Source organism: Eriocheir sinensis, chromosome 51 (genome assembly GCF_024679095.1).
Source record: "Eriocheir sinensis breed Jianghai 21 chromosome 51, ASM2467909v1, whole genome shotgun sequence".
NCBI classification, from domain to species: Eukaryota; Metazoa; Arthropoda; class Malacostraca; order Decapoda; family Varunidae; genus Eriocheir; species Eriocheir sinensis.
In genome coordinates this window covers 9,830,920-9,850,722 of record NC_066559.1, presented here as the reverse complement: position 1 = coordinate 9,850,722, position 19,803 = coordinate 9,830,920, and the positions used below count along the sequence as shown (strand labels likewise).

The 19,803-nt window shown below is 41.7% G+C and overlaps 1 protein-coding gene across 3 annotated transcripts; it reads left to right on the top strand.

Moving 5' to 3' along the window:
• The first annotated feature begins 2,054 nt into the window (after positions 1–2,054).
• On the top strand, positions 2,055–19,658 carry LOC126982672 (uncharacterized). 3 transcript variants are annotated; one of them, XM_050834938.1, is made up of 18 exons: positions 2,055–2,162; positions 3,066–3,206; positions 3,744–3,920; positions 4,455–4,578; positions 5,778–5,943; positions 6,103–6,248; positions 7,607–7,815; positions 9,541–9,664; positions 10,473–10,643; positions 10,955–11,056; positions 11,825–11,973; positions 12,313–12,460; positions 13,075–13,280; positions 14,503–14,623; positions 15,954–16,867; positions 17,155–17,356; positions 18,141–18,257; positions 19,298–19,658. In XM_050834938.1, exons 2-18 carry the CDS (start codon positions 3,081–3,083, stop codon positions 19,339–19,341), a joined length of 3,246 nt encoding a protein of 1,081 aa, XP_050690895.1. In that variant the 5' UTR covers positions 2,055–2,162; positions 3,066–3,080; the 3' UTR covers positions 19,342–19,658. The 3 variants fall into 3 exon arrangements, with proteins under 3 accessions (XP_050690895.1, XP_050690896.1, XP_050690894.1); XM_050834939.1 differs by having other exon boundaries at positions 2,083–2,221; positions 10,958–11,056; XM_050834937.1 differs by having other exon boundaries at positions 2,083–2,221.
• Positions 19,659–19,803: the final 145 nt, after the last annotated feature.

The following is a 19,803-nucleotide window of genomic DNA, read 5'->3' as shown; positions in this document are numbered from 1 at the left end:
GGACCGGGGATCAGCGACTAGGCCGACAATCAGTGACTAGAGGGGCCGGGGATCAGCGACTAGGCCGACAATCAGTGCCTAGAGGTGCCGGGGATCAGCGACTAGGCCGACAATCAGTCACTAGAGGGGCCGGGGATCAGCGACTAGGCCGACAGTCAGTGACTAGAGGGACCGGGGATCAGCGACTAGGCCGACAATCAGTGACAAGAGGGACCGGGGATCAGCGACTAGGCCGACAGTCAGTGACTAGAGGGACCGGGGATCAGCGACTAGGCCGACAATCAGTGACTAGAGGGACCGGGGATCAGCGACTAGGCCGACAATCAGTGACTAGAGGGACCGGGGATCAGCGACTAGGCCGACAATCAGTGACTAGAGGGGCCGGGGATCAGCGACTAGGCCGACAATCAGTGACTAGAGGGACCGGGGATCAGCGACTAGGCCGACAATCAGTGACTAGAGGGGCCGGGGATCAGCGACTAGGCCGACAATCAGTGACTAGAGGGGCCGGGGATCAGCGACTAGGCCGACAATCAGTGCCTAGAGGAACCGGGGATCAGCGACTAGGCCGACAATCAGTGCATAGAGGGGCCGGGGATCAGCGACTAGGCCGACATCAGTGCCTAGAGGAGCCGGGGATCAGCGACTAGGCCGACAATCAGTGACTAGAGGGCGGGGATCAGCGACTAGGCCGACAATCAGTGACTAGAGGGACCGGGGATCAGCGACTAGGCCGACAATCAGTGACTAGAGGACCGGGGATCAGCGACTAGGCCGACAATCAGTGACTAGAGGGGCCGGGGATCAGCGACTAGGCCGACAATCAGTGACTAGAGGACCGGGGATCAGCGACTAGGCCGACAATCAGTGACCAGAGGGACCGGGGATCAGCGACTAGGCCGACAATCAGTGACTAGAGGGACCGGGGATCAGCGACTAGGCCGACAATCAGTGACTAGAGGGACCGGGGATCAGCGACTAGGCCGACAATCAGTGACTAGAGGGACCGGGGATCAGCGACTAGGCCGACAATCAGTGACTAGAGGGACCGGGGATCAGTGACTAGGCCGACAATCAGTGACTAGAGGGGCCGGGGATCAGCGACTAGGCCGACAATCAGTGACTAGAGGGACCGGGGATCAGCGACTAGGCCGACAATCAGTGACCAGAGGGACCGGGGATCAGCGCGGTGGGGTATGTTAATTTTACATAGATTTACATATATTTCCAGACCCCACACAGCCTCAACTTTTCGCGGTGCAGCGGATAACGTTTCTATCCGAGAATCCTGGGGCTTGCCGGGGCGTACCAACCCGTCCTCAGGGCTTGGCACGTTAAATGAAGGAAATAGATATTCAGGAAGAGGGAAAGGATGCAGCCAGCCAGACAGACAGACTTGCCCCTTCCGGTTGCCAACACTGGGCGGAAATGCTTGATGCTGCGGCTCGATGCCCTTCTGGGTCGACCGGTACGATTAAATATATAAAGAAAAATGCCTTCTTTTATGGCTCGAGAAACGATAACGTCCATACGATATTCCTACCTTACGATCGAAGTACCGGGGTATGTGTATATACTTCGCAAGGTAGGAATTAAGCGATATATGGTAGCTAGGGTATATATGATGTTATATTATTATCAGGGATTGTTATGATGCCCTCTCGGAAAACACAGGAACGAGTGTAAAGATAAAAAGATTGTGAAAATATTCATCTAAAGTTGAGTTATATCTGTACCGAGATGTTCGTGCCGCAGGTTTTGAAACTTAGCAAACTTTTCTGTTGATATATTTGTTTTTACCATGGAGAAAGAACACTATATCATTCCTCCAAGGCCTTTACCCCTTGGACTGCCACATAATCATAACTTTCTATTATTACGATTATCATTTTTTATTTCTATCATTATTTTCTCTTCCAATAATATTCAAATGAGGTATTAAAAAAGCTAATGCCTTAGTCTAATATTCTATCGTCTATATATAGCCCTTGCTCTAAAATAATAATAATAATAAATAAATAAATAAACATGTACGATATCATAGGCCCCGGCATCTGGCAACACTGGGTGAGTCAACTTTTGGCGGGTAACAACCACAACAAACATTGCCGCTGCTGCTCCTCCCTCAGCCCATGAGTGTGCCTTCCCCTGCTGCCTGACGGGTGAGAATGCCGTGTTTTAAAGCTTAACGAACCCAAACCAAGCTGGGGAAGGCGTCCAGGTGGGTGAAATCGCTGCGGTGGCTGAGAAGTAGTGTAAAAGGACACCAACACCTCCTTCAGCTCATGTCCGAGCCTCTTAATTAAGTGGTCTAATAATTTAAATTGGATAATATTCACGATAGGGTAGCCTCCTGTGGCGAAGTTAATACTTACATGGATTATTTTTTAGTCCCTGAATGGGGTGCAGTAACAAGTGTGAAGAATCCATTTTAAATTAACCAAGTCTCACCTGAATTGCGGGATCGGGAAGCCCACCAGTTCATTTCTAGGGGACCTGCAGAGGGCCTCTCTCCGGTGGCATGATATTCGGGGGATTCAAGGGGCTAGGACAGGATTAGGATAAGGGTTAGGATGAGGAAAGATATTGGGTTATTGTGAAGGGCCAGAATTAGGGAGATAATTTTGAAGACAATTTTTATCTTTAATGAAACGGTTAACTCAAATTAGATCATTCTAAAACCAAAAATGTAAACCTTTATCAAACTGTCAGAAAGTAGAATAAAAAGTCACAAAATATTTGAAATTTCTAATGGTATAGCAAAATGTCAATCTAAAACAATCACCTAAAACAGTAAAATGTTACAGAATACCTCACCAGGGAACGATTAGTCACAACTAAAAGCCTGCATGATGTCGTACGCAAAATATTCCATTTTAACTTAGAATAGATCACTTTTTGACTGACCAATTGCACTTTCAAGTTATAGCAGGTTATTTATGGCCTCTGTTAGGGAAATGATTAGTTTCCTAAGTAACATTATTGCACTGCCATTGCAATGTCAATAGCTCACCTACATTAGTATCAGTATCATTATTAATTCTCATATTTTTTTCTTATTTCAGGTGAGATCCTGTAAGATGTCTAAGCCACCGGGCCCTTCTGGGAGTCCTCAGGAGCTGGACCAGGTACTCTTCAGCTCACTGCTGATTCTCGGTCTTGACATCGCTGCTCTCGAACACAAATTCAAAGCTCCAGTCATTCTGGTATGTGCAGGATTTACTATTTAGTTGTTATTCAATGTACCTTTTTCTCTTTCTTCATTTAACATCCTTATTTCCCTTAGGGGGTTGGACAGGTCGATGAAGACAGTTATTCTCTCATATTTGATTTCATTGTTGCCGAGTTCATGAGATGCTTGAAAATGTGTTTGTAATTCCCTTCTTATTAGCAAGTTATTTGAAGTGTGTATTTACTATGCATGCTATTTTTCTTGAACTTAATCTAGTTGTTGTTTTATTACATTAGAAAAATGGGAGTAAATTTGTTACCCTCATAAGGTTTTCTCCTGGTATATATTTATTTGTGTATGTATTTACTTTATTAATTTAATTTTTGCAGAAGTCGTTTTCCCGCATAGTTATTTGAAGTGTGTATTTACTATGCATGCTATTTTTCTTGAACTTAATCTAGTTGTTGTTTTATTACATTAGAAAAATGGGAGTAAATTTGTTACCCTCATAAGGTTTTCTGGTATATATTTATTTGTGTATGTATTTACTTTATTAATTTAATTTTTGCAGAAGTCGTTTTCCCGCATAGACAAAAGGCTCGGAGATGAAATCCTACATTTCCTATTCGTCTGCCTGGACCGTGAGAAGGCAGCCAAGATCTTCCGTGACTGCTGGCCGTTGCTGGACAAGAAGCATGAAGCACAGTTCCATAAAGCTACATTTGAGTGGTACAAGAGCCTACAGCAGGTAATAATGATGGGGTTTGTTATTGCAGGATGAAACTTGTTAGAGTTGAGAGTTGATAAAAGCATAATTCAGCAACCTTCTGCCAACTCATTAGGTATATATTGTTTTTGTACCCCTTTTTTTATTCATCTCCTTACTCTCTGTCACTGTCTTTTATCTTTCGTATCCATGTCTGCTCACTGAGGGGACTGTTTGGGTCCTAACCTAACCTAGCCCAACCTAATGCCTGACGAAATATGAACCTAACCCAACACTTTGCTATGGAGTTATTCCTGAAAAACAAGGGAACACAGCCTCTGAAACCCAATCATTTTTTTTATATTTTCCTTTGATTCCCTTTCATGGCTCTCAACAGTGATAATCAAAAGAGTATGTAGTAATAACCCTGTCTTTCAATGTGTTTTACCTGAGATACAACAATTCCTGCAAAAATGATGATATTACTACAATAAACACAGTTACCAATGTGTTATTACTCGATTTTACTACAATAAACACAGTTACCAATGTGTTATTACTCGCCTTCCCCTCCAGAGCTACAGACAACCGGTGCCGACAGTCATGGCCAAGACCTTCATGTCTCCAGGTGGCCCCAAGTTTACCTCCACTCTCATGACCCTGACACGAATGGCACTCCATGCTTCCATCGCTAAAAGAGGTATTGGAACCAACGGGTGTTCTATTAGTGGAAGTTCTGTTTGAGAGGATTAGATTGTTTTAACCCGTCCGCTGTGATTGGCATGGATTTTGCCTTCACTGGTAGCCTGGTAACATATGCTCCCAGGTCTTTCTCTGCCTCTGTGGTGGATAGTGGAGTGTTTCCCATGTGGTATTGGTATGCAGGACTTTACATTTTTCTTCATTGAATTGTAGCAGCCACTTTTTGTTCCATTCCTGTAGCTTGGTGATGTCTTCTTGTATGAAATCTGCAGTTAAGGGATCAAGTCCTTACTTCATTATATGTGTGGTTTGATCAGTACCTTCACTCTGTCACGTCTTCTATTGATAAGCTCAGAAACATCCCTTCTTTGTCTATACATCTTCCTTACTTTGACCAACGTTTTTGGAGGAGTATGATGTAAATCTTTTGGGTTTTGTGTTGCCCTTGACTTGGCCCATTGACTGAAAAAAGCAGCTCCAGTTTGTCAGTTATTTCCCAGCCAGTCACTCTTCTTTATCAAACTATTATCCTCTTTCCTGTATACATGTTCTAACCATCCACTGTTTGATTTTGTTAGCCTTCATTATTAGTAAAAAGTAAATATTGTCAGCTGTTTTGTCTTTTTTCTTATCTTTTCCTATTTTTATTTTATTTTTCTTCCAATTTTTTTGTTTGTTTATTTATTGATTTATTTTTGCTGCTTCTGTAACGTAAAAAATGTCAATGTTTCTTTCTCACAATGTTTTAGCCCCAAGTTGCAAAGTATAAGTTAATTTAATTTTGTCTTATTTTCTAATTATTTATTATTATTATTTTATTTTATTTATTTATTTTTTATTTATTTATTTATTTATTTTTTTTTTTTTGCTGCTCCCATTACAAAAAAAAATGCATGAGTGTTTTTTTCTTACTCTTGTTTTATCCACAAGTTACAAAATATAAGTTAATATTTTGTTTTATTTTCTATTTATTTATTTATTTATTTATTTATTTTTGCTACTTCCGTTACTGTATGTATAAAATGTTAGTGTTTTTTTCTTACTCTTGTTTTCAGTCCCAAAGTTACAAGTTAAGTCAGTTATTTATTTATTTATTCACTTATTTACTTTTTTATTCCTTTGTTTATTTTTGTGCTGCTTCCATTACTATAAAAAAATGTTATAGCGTTTTTTTTCTTACCCTACTCTTGTTTTCAGCCCCAAGTTGTACGCTCCTTAACATGCCGAGTCACAGCCGTAGTCCACAGCAGAACTTGCAGACCTTCCGGACAATCCAGGCCTTCAAGGTTAAGCACAGCCAGAACTACATTACCAAGCAGGAGGTCCGTCAGAGCACGCTACTCAACATGAAGAACAAGGCAAGGTAAGCTGTTGGCTGTTGTATCTTTTTCTCTCTTCTTGGCTCTATGTATGTGTATATGTATCTTTCTTTCTCTCCTTACCTGGCTGTGTGTATGTATCATTTGATTCTCTCGCTCTCTCTGTGTGTGTGTGTATATGTGTCTGTATCTCTGTCTTCCAGGGAGCTCAGTGGCCAGTACCGCAGGCTGTGCAAGGAAGGGGAGAAGGCAGCAGTGGAGATGAGTTCAGCGCTGAGCAACGACGAGAGGCTCACCCAGAACCAGAGGGACGTGTATGCCTCGGCTTCCCTAGCAACGGTGCAGAAAGGTTTGTGTGTGGCTGATGTAAAATATGGATTACTTATAAGCGAATGTACGCTGATCCAAAAGTTTAAGGTTTTTACCAAGGGAAAGAGGGATGTGTATGCCTCGGCCTTCCAGTTGCAGAAAGTTTTGTGAGTGTGTGTGTGGGGGGGGCTAATGTAAAATATGGATTACTTGTAAGTGATTGTAGACTGATCCGCAAGCTCATAACCCGTGGGCTTTGGTTATGGGAAAGCCGGGAAGTGCCTGAGAAACGACAAAATTACTCTGCATATTGAGACTAAGGGAAGAGCATGGACGTACAGCAGAGTACTCCTCTCATTACCATAAAGCCGTTAAAAATATTTACTCTTACTCAAACTCCATTCTTTTTGGGTGGTGTTTGTTACAAAATAAGCTGTCTCGTGACACGTGGCATCTAGCCAAGAGTCATTTGTTGTGTACTATAGAGAATTTGACAAGTGATTACTGTATGGATAGCTAATTCAGTCTGCCATGACCTTACAGCACCACCTATGACAAAAAAAAACCACTGCAAGATCACTCACCCACCACAATGACCTAGGGCATTCATGGTAGGTTGCTCTATGCCACCACCGCCTACAATTAGATCGAATTGGGCGTTTTATGGTGAGCCCTTTTTAGGGTCCATCGTACCACAGCCACAACTCGTGAAAGCCCTAAAAAGGGTCTGCCAACGTTCTCGGGTTAAGGGTACTATTAAGGGTGACGTTTGTATGCAGTTACTTATATATTTGCCTCTGCCTCCCTAACATCACAGGAAGGTTTGTGTGTGGCTTATGTAAAATATGAATTACTTATAAGCGATTGTGAACTGATCTGCAAGCTCTTAAGAGTACTACAAAGGGTGATGTTTATACACAGCATCGTAAAAGACTATTTCTCTCAATGTGTTTTTTCCTGACATCATTAATCATGATTCTGGACTGACAGAGTGATGGTGTTACCCTTTTTAGTGGCTAGTTTTTATATGTCTGTTTAGGGTAACACGTGTAATGTTTGTTAATTCATGTGTGTGGAGTTCCTAGGTGTAAGAACCCATCTCATGACCTAAGGAGTCCTAATCAAACCTCCAGCACCTGTAAGTCTGAATACATGGACTGGGGTAGTTTGCAAGTGGAGTTAAAATGATAAATTAATTTGCTCTACTTTTCATTTTCTTCTTACGTTATAGTCTTTTATTTTTCCATATTCATCATCGAGGGAGCTGTTTGGGTCTACTTCAGTTAGTTTTCTACTCCGATGCCCTCCCATGGATCTCAGTAATAATAAAGACTTTTGCATAGTAAATTTATGTAATGTAGACTTGCCATACAATGTTTAGAGTGGAACCTTTTTCAGCTGTTTTGACTGACATCACCCAAATGAACAATGAAATGAAGAAGCTCTGGAGTCCAGTGGACCGCTTCCAGCAAGTTGAAGGCTCAGCGTGGGAAGTGCTGCGTCCACTGCTCGACGGCTCCGCTTTCCTCTCCCACATCGATGGCTCAGTGTACTCGCCACAAGTCCCAGAAATGGTGTACAAGACTCACGCCAGCACAGTAAACAAGGTAGGATTACTGTAATGTTTTTTTATATATTCGACTCAGTTTTATATTCAACTCGCATATCACTTTACTTCTGTAGTTTTAGCAGCTGTAATTTTAGCAGCATGTCATGTATATTATGGCTATTTTGACTCACGCCAGTACAGTTAACCCCTTCAACACGAGGACACGCATACTGCGTCCTTCTGTGCCCCGTACCATATCCGAGGAAAACGCATTCTGCGTCCTGGCTCTCTTTAGCCAATATACGAGTTATTTTATCTATATTTATGGTTGCATCTCAAAATTATCATTTAATTTGTTTCTTTATGTGCACCATTTAATTCTGCATGTTTTCATATATGATACATGATGATTATGATGAGTTTATGGCTGAAAACTTGTTATATTCAATAGCGACATTTGAAATTTGGCACGTGCGGTGATCCCGGATACGGCGCGGGGCGCTGTTTTGGCCCAGCCGTAGTGAGTTTCTTTATGTGCACGATTTAATTCTGCATGTTATCATATATAATACATGATGATTATGTTGAGTTTATGGCTGAAAACTTGTTAAAGTCAATGAAATTTGGCGCGCGCGGCAATCTCGGATACGGCGCAGGGCACTGTTTTGGCCCGGCCGTAATGAAGGGGTTATTAAGGTAGGATTACTTTAATGTTTTTTATATGTTTGTCTCGGTTTTATATTCAACTCGCATATCATTTTACTTCTGTAGTCTTAGCAACATCATGTATATTGTGGCTAATTTGACTCCTGGCAGCACAGTAAACAAGGTAGAATTAATGTTTTTTTTTTTCATATTCAACTCTGTTTCATATTTACCTCGTATCACTTCCGTAGATTTAGTGCTGTGTTATGCATACCTTCTCTAGTTCTGATGATACCAATACTTTACCTAGGTAATGTGTACGTGGATGAAAGAGATGGTACATAAGATAATGTCAGTGTTCGTGTGACCAGTGCTATAAAATGTAGCTGTGGTTTGGAATCCTTTTCAAAAGAAGCTCATAGAAATGAGCAGGAAGATGCAAAGGACAGCTACAAAACTGGCTCCCAGCTTGTCATTTATGTAAGGCTGAGAGACTATAGTCTAACCATTTCAAATAATCCGTTTGGGCGTTCGATTCCACGGGTCCTTTCCTCCCCTCTGCTCTGTCACACAGTCTCAACACCTGTCCCTTCCTTTCATATGTGACTTATAGCTAACATATGAGAGGAAGGGACAGGTGTTGGGACTGTGTGGCAGAGCAGAGGGGAGGAAAGGTCCCGCGGAATCGAACGCCCAGACTATTTTAAATGGTTTGACTATAAATGGCTTCCAGCATATGCCTTTTGTGTTAGGCAGAAAGACTAGATAAACTTAATCTGCCAACACTGGAAGCAAGAAAGAATAGAGGGGTCGTGATTGTTAGTTAGCTACAAAGAATAATTGATATATAACTTGCCACTTGTGGGAAGCTGATATCAAGAGAACACAGTAAGAAAACTGTAAAAAGAATCAAGTTTTCCAAATCAGGTGGTGATTAGAAAACTTTACCAAATGAAGCTGTGTCTAAACTATAAGGACTAATATAATAAAATAATAAATGGGAGATATTGTCTTGGTTCGGTTCTGTAAATATACAAATAGGTAAGTACACGTAGATTTTTGTAATTATCCATTTACTTGAAGCAATGTAAGGAAATTTGAGTAAGAAAAGGCTATTAGTACATGATGTCTTTTTCAGCTAAAGCTTGAAGGCTTGTACCGTGATGGGAAGCTGGACCTGCTGAGTCTGGTGCAGTACTCCAACCTGGCCTTGACGGTGCTGCTGGACTCCCTCCGCAGCACCCACAGCCTCACCCAGACAGGTAGGGCTCCCGTAGCTGAAAGAATGATCTTTGGAAGAATTATTAGCATGCACCGTTAACTTTCTGTGAACATATATGCAGTCTAAATTTAACCCATTCGCTGCGATTGGCACAGGTTTGCCTTTCACTGTTAGCCTGGTAACATATAGTCCCAGATGTTTCTCTTTCTCTATGGTGGATAGTGGAGTGTTTCCCATGTGGTATTGGTATGCTGGATATCCCCTCCCAAGGTGCAGGACTTTACAATTTTCTTCATTGCATTGTAGCAGCCACTTTTTGTTTCATTCCTGTAGCTTGGTGATGTCTTCTTGTAAGAAATATGCAATCAAGGGATTAACAGTGCTCAGTGGCATGAGCTGAACTATTTAAAAGGGGGAGTATCAAGATGCCTCTCCATCTGAAATTGCTTTTATAGGAGCATGCTGAGCTGTTTACTGTAAAAAAAATACCCCTGTAGCTGTGGCACCATGACCACATATCCCAATTAATCAATCAGTCATCCCACACTACTGGGGCTTACAAAGGAATAATTGAGACTTGCACTCCTCTTTAATGTGAGGACTAATGGCTGCTTTTCATATTTCACCTTCCTTAAAAGATACTTGCTTTAAGAAGAAAGGATGTGAGACAACTAAATTATGGTGATACGCTTATTTTATGTCCCCTAATTATTTTATGGTAATGTAACTGTAATCTTCACCTGTCTAAAATGCACAGAGAATGGACCTGCTATTAGAAACTACCACTTGTATTAAACTTGTGTGATTGGCTTTTGTGAGATAATAATTTCACATTGCCCTCATTTCAGTGTCTTCAGAAAAACTGCAAGCCCAGTCAGGGCAAGTGACGAGTGTTGGCGAAACTGTGAACCAGCTCAGCGACAAACTGATGTCCCTGCTGCCAACGCTCAGCCACTCCGCCTCGGCCAGCTACCCCAGAAGCATGGCTGACTTCCCTTCTTCAGAGAGACTTGCATTGGGTAGGCATGCTGGTCTGTTTAGAGTGATTATTCTTAAGAATGTATTCAGTGCACAACTTTTTTGGGCAGCAAGTACACTCCCAATATCCATATAACTTATGTTTTAAGTAGGGGAGACTGTGTGTGGATAACGGAGGGTTTATTGTATTACTCTTCAGAAGAGTACATTCCTCCTTCATCTTTCTCTCTCTTGGGATCACACTTTTTCTCTCTGCTGTAACGACTGAAATTTTGTTGTAGCTCCTCAGAACTCAATTTTTCCCTTGCTGTTGATTGTTCCTCTGATCTATATTTTCTTTCTTTTGTAACAGCAGAAAAGTCACATCTGTGCCCACCAACACCGCCATTCACTCTGTCCAGCCAGCCGGTGCACTCCTTAAGGACAGCCCACGTCCCACTGCAGCTTACTCCAGGTGAGGTGCTGGAAAGGCGCACTTGTGTATATTTGGTCAGATGACGAGGCATTTCCCTATGTGGTCATTTCCAGTAAACAATGTCAGTTAGGTGTTCAGGGACTGCTCAATATTATAGTGTCTGCACTCCTCCCTCTACCTGCTTTGTCTCATGATAACAGTAATAATAGACACAGGTATATTGAGGTGAGTTAGGAATATGCTCACCTTGATTCACTTGTCTTTCCCTTCTCCTTTACCCAACTTGCCAGAAGGGTCCAAACGATGTCTATTGTGTTACCTATGTATGTGTTTTTTGCTTTAATTCTCCATTCTTCCATCCAGAAACTTTCCATGGCAGAGGAGTCTAGCTTTCCCTGTTCTTACATTCCCTCCTCACAACATTCATGCCCCCCGGTCCCCCCTCCTTGTATTCCTCAGTCCCAACACTCCATATTATTTGTGGTCTCTGCCTCACCCGACCCTCCTATTGAACTCGTCAATTTGCATTCTCATAAGAACTGCAAACCACATCAATGAGTTATGCTTTACCCACTTCACCACTCCACACTCTTCCACAAGTTTTGCTTTTGTAGGTGGAATGTGAAGCCATTTTTGTATAGCTTCTTACTTATTACCGTTTATCGCTGTCAAATTTGGTGTTTTATTTTACCAGATTTGGAGACTCAAAACTGCTTACTGATCTGTCGTGTGTGTGTCAATTTTAGTTCTATTACAAGTGTGTGAAGGCACTTTCATTGAGCTTTTAACTTCTCATTTCTCCATAAGGTGTCCAACAGTCCTCTCAAAGCCTGGCAGGGGATGGTTTCAGTGTGACGCCCCGGAGGCTCCTGTGTGGCATGGGCATGATCCGGGCCAGCAAGAAGTCCCCCAAACCAGACGTCACGTGTTCTTCTGTCACTTGCAAGGATGACTTTGTATGTAGTAATAATATCTTCATGTCAAGAATAACAGTGCTCACAAACCTTTTTCTTTTCAAGGCCACAAGCTTTGGTGATGACAGGCCTTTTCTTATTGTCATGATTGTTGGTGATGACTAACTGTTACCCATGTTAGCATTCACTCCTTTGTCAGTCCTGGCTTTTGACTCCCAAGGGATCATCCTCCAAAGGTTCTCATAACTAGCTCATTTCAAATTCTTTCTAGCTGATCAGAGTAATATGACATAACTGCAAAAAGCGGTAAGTTAAGATTGATTTCTATGCTATTCAGTAATACCAGCAGGTGTGATATTTTGTTGATTATCTGAATTCCAGACAAACACTGGTGAAGGCGCCAAAGACAGCATACCCGAGGGCGGCCTGAGCATAGAAATGTTGACTGTTGACGTGCGGGGGAAGTACCTGAGGAAGAAAGAGGAAGCCTTGCGTGTGGAGGATCACAGACCACATCAAACACACAGAGGTAATGTAATCTCTTTCTTTCTATGTCTAGCACATCTTCTCTTGTGAGTCCCACTTAATTCATGCCTCTTCACATAGGTCATCTCCCTGACTTTTTTAGGGGAGATCCTTATCACCCTTGTACTTGAGTGATCCTGTTTCCCCCTCTCTGAGTTTTTAAACCAATTCAGTCTTCTTTTCCATATTTTTTTTTATATATATTTCAGTTACATATCATCATTGCACCTTTCACATACCTTTTTTCTATTGTCCCTTCTTGTTTCACCTGCAGCCCATCTCAATAATCTCGCTCATTTACTTTCAGGTTCTCTCCTTTGTTCATAGTTGTAGACAGCGCTTCTGCTCCATATAACTTTGCTTGCCTTAATAGTCTTGTTTTTATACTCTTGATCTTCAGTTCTAATGTGCCCAGCCAGTCTGTATCCTGTATGTGTGTTCTTTCCACTCCTATATCTGCACTACTGAACCTAAAAACACACAAACCTATTTCCTGGTCAGTTTCTTCAGCCTCTCCTAAACTAATTTTTGCCTTCCGTCCATTTTGATGCCGTGTTCACCTTCTGCCATGACCATCCCTTGAAATTTGCTCTGGTTTGATAAGATTTCTTCTCTCAGGTTTGGGACGTTCACTACCGAAGGATGTTACTAATAAAAGACGAGGAAAACCAGCCAAGGCACTCCTCAGCAAAGTACCCATTAAGTCATCAAGCAAACCAGCACAGCCGAGGGTGAAGAAAGTGAATGGTGCAGAGGAGAAAAAAGACAACTTGAAGTACAATGTTGGTCCAGAGGAATGTGTGGAGGATCTCTTGATTGATGAGGTAAATGGTACAGTGGTTTATCTTTCTCTTTGATAATGAAAGCCACATGACAACCATTACGATTATGAGTTCTTTAGATAACATTTGAATATTTTTTGTAATGGGTAGGATATTTCAAATTGTGCAATAAAGGATATATTAATTTTCAGTTTCTCTCTGATAACTGATGGTCAGAAATAGCAACAGCCATCGTATGAATATAACTTTAGATGCCTTTTGAATATGCTGTTATGGGTGGGATGTTTGAAATTTGATAAGTGATGAGGTAAATGCTATATTGGCTGAAGTTTTTTGTTTCCTGAAAGCCAGTACATATAATGGTAAAGTCGGGGGCATGCACTATAGCTGCACTTGGCCTCAGTTCTCATTGCTGTCGCGTTGGCCCTTGAGCCTGTGGTGGGAGGGGGCCCATCATCCCAGGACACAGGGCTGGTGTGACATCTGGGTTACCACAGTTTACCTTCCCCAGGTTTCCCCAGGTACCCATTTATCGACCCGCCCGAAAGGGAGGATGAACAGCTGAGTGAGCTGCACACCAACTGCCCGGGCCTGGATTCAAACCCGGGCCCGCAGAGTAGTAGCCAGGCACACTGATCACTAGACCACAGAGCTCTTGAGATAGCATGCTAAATTTTTGGTTTATAGAGATATTTGATACATATGGATGTCTTAGTAGCATGTTGATTTTCTTTACTTTTCTTGAACCTAACCATTAATCAGATGAATTAACCAAATGAATGTCCTTTACAAAGCATTTGGATACTTTAGTTTTGGAAATACATAATCATCATCATCGTCATCATGTATTTATAGGCACAGTGTCCATTAGAATATACACTATTGTCAAGGTTACATTAGAAACTTATTAGATCTCACACCTTAACCCCTCCGCTGCAATTGGCTCAGATTTGACCTTCACTGGTAGCCTGGTAACATATACTCGCAGGTCTTTCTCTGCCTCTGTGGTGGATAGTGGAGTGTTTCCCATGCAGTATTGGTGTGCTGGATTTCCCCTCCCAAGGTGCAGGACTTTTCAATTTTCTTCATTGAATTGTAGAAGCCGCTTTTTGCTCCACTCCTGTAGCTTGATAATGCCTTCTTGTAGGGAGTCTGCAGCCAAGGGGTTAAAAGTTTGGAATGGCAATTTTTTGGTTGTGTTCTACTTGAGGGCCTGACTGACTTGATGTCAATTTTTACTTATGATGGTTTATTTTTTCCTCAGCTGGCTAATGATATTGCACAAGAGATAAACGAGTGTGAGAACGATAGTGGCACCACGGAGTCACACAACACACAAACACTGAATGAAACACCCTGGAAAACTACTATATTATTAGATTCAGGTATGTTTTGTACATCTGTTATTTATTTATTTATTTTGATATGCTAGTTTTGTAAGGACCTGACCATTTTAGTCATATCAGCTTCTACAGTGATTTTACATGTGTGATGTTTTAAGTACAATATTTCTATTGTTGCGCTTTGCTACTAGGTACCGAGATGTATTATTTTTAACCCGTCTGCTGTGATTGGAACGAATTTGGCCCTCACTGGTAGCCTGGTAACATATACTCCCAGGTCTTTCTCTGCCTCTGTGGTGGATAGTGGAGTGTTTCCCATGTGGTATTTGATATGCTGGATTTCCCCTACCAAGGTGCATGACCATTTTTCTTCAATGAATTGTCACAGCCACTTTTTGATCCATTCCTGTAGCTTGGTAATATCTTCTTGTAGGAAATTCGTAGGCGAGTTAAGATGTTTCGTTTCCATTGTAACTTTTTGTCCTGAAAAGTGACTTATAAACAAAATAAAACTTGATTTCCATAGAAGAAGAAGGTTGAAATATCCCAGTTCCTATCAGGCAGTGTACTGACAAGGACTTGGATTCCAGAAGTTTATAAATTTCACGCGACTTTGAACTGTCCTTGTAATTACTGACAGTACTTTGGACAGAGGAAGAAAACATGAAACTCCCTCTTCTTCCACTTTTTTCTTTTAGCGAGGAATAGGAGAAAGGGAAACTTTTTTGCACCTCAATGCAGAAGATGAATTAAGGAACTGAATTATTATAATGGGTTTGTGGTTAATGGAGGTAACATAGATTTCTGGATAGAGAAGTCGGATGAAAAATTAAGCGTTCTCAGGATCTTTTAACTTGTAGACTGACTGGCCTTTTGCAATCATATATTCTTGTGTGTCCTTGTGCATTAATAACTAAAAATAAAGGCAAAGGCAATCCAGGCAGCTCGGAGCCTAGTAGTGTTAGGTGGGCAGAGCGATGTTTATGCTGACTGATTGTGTTGCTGCTTAACCCCTCGACTGTGGATTTCCTACAAGAAATCACCAAGCTACAGGAATGGAACAAAAGTAGCTGCTTCAATTCAGTGAAGAAAAATGTAAAGTCCTGCACCTTGGGAGGGTGAAATCCAGCATACCAATACCACATGGGGAATGCTCCACTAACCACCACAGAGGCAGAGAAAGACCTAGGAGTATATGTTACCAGGCTACCAGTGAAGGAAAACTCTGTGCCAATCGCAGAGGACAGGTTATTAATAATGAGTTTACTTTCTATAATACGCTTCCTTTATCCGAGCAGACCTTCCATCATGCTTAGTACTGGTAAAAAAATGATAAGTGCATGTCACCAATAGGATTTTTTGTATTTTCCAGGATGTGCAGAAATGTCCAAAGATTCCGACACACTGCTGGAGGCAATATCAGACATGAATATTGTCAAGAAGTCTGAACGATCATATGGAAGCCAAGACAGCACTCCTCACAAAGATTTTCATATGCAAAATGGAAAGTACGCCATTCAGTCACAGAACAGGAGTGTAAAAACTTCCACACTGCTTGAGGAGATGCTGACTAGGCTGAACACCCCAGTGCTAGGAAGACCCGGCCACCAAGTCGGTGTGTTCCGTGGGACAGCGGGCGAGGCTTCACTTGTCGATAACCAAAATTCTCCGTTGATGTCACAGGAGCGAAACGGATCCCTTGGTGAACGTGACGGGAGGTGGAAAGATTCGATCCCGGGTCTCCAAAGGAAGCTCCATTTTGTCACTCAGACGCCACCAACCACAAACACTCGGTCACCTCTGGGGCTCCGAATACCTGACAAGTTTGATGGGGTTGATACGTCTCCGGGAAGTAACCTTTTCTCCTCAAGGTTACCTGCTGAGAGTTTTTATAAGGAGAACAACACCATCACTGAACTCAGAAATCACTCGAAGGCAAGGTTAGATTTCTTGCTTGAACTGCAGCAGTCTTCTGAGAAAGGTGATTCAATGTCCCAAAAGGAAAATGCAAAAGGCACCAAATCAAAACCAAACTTCCTTTCCTATGTTGAAAAACTGAAAAGCTCTCAGCCATCACTTGCCCCAGAAAGTGACAACATCAAAACAGAGGAAATCAAGTGTCATAAAACCTCTGTCACCACAAGCTATGAAAGCACCACCACAGACCTGAGTGTTGGTGACTGGCTGAGCAAAGATGTAAGCAAGGAATATTACAGCAACTTTGCCAGGATGCAGAATTTACTCTGTCTGGATGAAGATGCCACACTCATTGACACCAACACACAGGTAAGAACATTCTGTATGGCAGATGGTCAGATGATATAGCTGTGAATAGATACAGCCACCAAATGGGAAAGCAACTAACATGTAAGCAGGGCTGGATCTAAACCTGGGTGCTACATGGGCTGTAATCTTTTGGCCCTTCCTTACTGGACAAAATAGGTCTTGGAAATTTCATATTCTTATCAAAGGCCTCTAGAATGTGCTAAGCCCCAGGTATCCCGTGACTGTTAATCCAGTTATGAATGTAACTTTAAAAATTCAAAATGTTTTTTCATTTCTAAACTGTACAGGAGTTCCAAGACAGCCCTGAGCGTGATGAGGTGTTCGTCAGTGCCAAGTATATGAGCCACAAGTTTGAGGCTCAGACACAGTCCGTGTCGTCCCTCCTGCCTGAGACTTCAGTGTTTGACACCCTCACAGATTCCATTTTGGGTGGAGAACTGGACGTATCACTTCTTGCCAACAAAAATGTTGGTGAACAAATACGAAGAGGTGAGTTGGCCCAACTCAACCACAAGTCACCACACAAAGAAAGCCACCAGCAAAATTCCTGCATCTCACCCTGCCCTGCTGTCATTTGCTGAAACTTAACTCACTCATCCATTCACCTCATCTCTATCCTGCATTTACCCCCCTCACTCTCCACCTCACTCATAGAGGCCTTACTGTTTTCTTGTCAATATGCCAATAGTTATCCTCCATATGACCAAACCATCTCAAGTAATTCTTGTAATTTCCAGCACATTCTCATCCCGGTGACACCACCTACATAGATCATCATCAAGATATTGTGAAATTGTCATAATGGCCATGAAAATATCTCTTTACCCTCTTGCGCACGATGACGCGTTTTGCGTCATCAAGGGTATTAAGGTCCTGGCGCACGATGACGCTAAACGCGTCATAAAAGTTAGCGGAGGAGAAACTACATTTAGTTGAAGCTAATTGGTCTGCTAACTGTTTCCAACATTAGCAAAAACGTTAATTAGCTAATGAAAAAGTTAGCTTTGCTAGTTAGGTGTCAACAGATTAGCGGAACCGTGACCACCACTATGTATAACAGATTTGAGGAAGGACGTTTACCCATATTCTTTGGTGAGAGTGTTGCCGGTTTTACTTTTGTTCTTTCTCAAGATGTGAACTGGTAAATATATATAATTTTACACTCTAAAGAACTGATAGATGCATCCATAAATTAACTGCTACATCAAAAATTTTGTCCCTGTGAGTGATGGTGCTGATATTATATCTACAGTCTCTCTTCCATTATTTTCAGAAAGTGTTTCTTCTCGCCGACAATCAATTTCCAACATGAGAAGGCTGAGCCTGGAGTCCAACAAGCAGTTGTTTGAGTCACCAATGTTTGAACCTGATGACTTTGTTTGCATTCATGGTAAGTGATTATCATGAAACTATTTAATAGAACTATTTGCAAAGAAATTAAATTCATTCATCTTTGACGCCTGCTCCTAGGAGCTCCCACCAGGGGATGGCCACGGCAGAAGAGTTTCCATCTTTCTCTATTCAGACACTCCCTCCTTGCCTGCTCAAAGTTTCTCAAAGATCTTTCACCCCTCTCTCTGACATACTCCTGCACCGTATCTCTCCATTTCACTGGAGGTCGTCCTCTAACATTCTCTCCCTCTATCTCACTCACATACACCCTCCTGGTCATCTTACTCTCCTCCATTTGCTCCATGTGGCCAAACCACTTTAAAGATTGTCGCTTCACTTCTTCCACCACTCCACACTTCTTCCCTTCACCCATGTGACACATTCCAAAATGCTCATACACTTTCATTACTCATTCCATCCATTCTACTCACACCACAAGTACTCCTCAAATAACTCATTTCCACTGCCTGCACTCTAGATCTCCGACTTTCATTCTAGGCCCATGTTTCACTTCCATATGTGAGGATTGTTATGTACAGTCAACATATCTTGGGGCATGGAAGGGAACACCTGCCTTGCATTGTCTTGTGTCCTGCAGTAGAGGGGTTGGCATCACTACGGGCATATAGCCATAAAAAATGCCCCTCTTCCTAATAAAATGAGCATAAAAAAACTATATTATCATCCAAGACCGTTTCTTACCGAGACAGGGTGGGAATTTATAAAGGCTGTTTGGTTATTCTGAAGAGTATCTCAGCAAAGGTTGCTAAAGGCCGATCAGTCTTTAGTCTTAACTTCCTGGATCGTAGGAGCCGTGTCCCTCTTAGTCACTCCTTGGAACATGGTGAAATACAGACATTTGTTCGAAGCCCCTGTGTCTCGGATATAATGATAGTACTAATACTACTAATAAATTTTTATTTCATCCATCACAAAAGGTCTTATTTGTAATATATGAAGGGACAAGTATTGGAGTAACAATGTCATCATTAACGCCTTTGTTTTTCTACAATTTTCCACGTTTATAATTTCTTGCAGATGAAAGTGATTCCTGTCTTCTGTCAACTTCTTCAGAAATGTGATGGCAGCACTCGGGAAAAGGATCTCCCGTGTTCTGAGGGATGATTCTCCTGTCAGTGCTCCACGCTGCGTTGTGGGCAAAGTAGTATCTGTGATATTATATGAACTTACTCAAACACCATCACTTGTACAGTCAGGTCCATTGAAATATTGTTTCTATTTATATAAAAGACCAGATATGAAATTTTGTATACATGTGAGACTTGGAGCTAAAACTTTTTCACAAATTTCTTATATATTTCGTTTGGTGCATTTATGAGTATAACCAGCATGTGTTTAGAGTTAAATATTTTTTGTTTTTTGTTCGAGACATTATGAATTAAATAAAAAGTTACTACCAACTATTTGGTGTTGCCATTATGTGGTGAATCTTTAAAAAATGGATATCTGTTATGTATTTATCTTTCTCTTAATAATAACCTTCAGTCCCACAGTAAACTCTGGTTAGTCAAGGGAGCAGCATT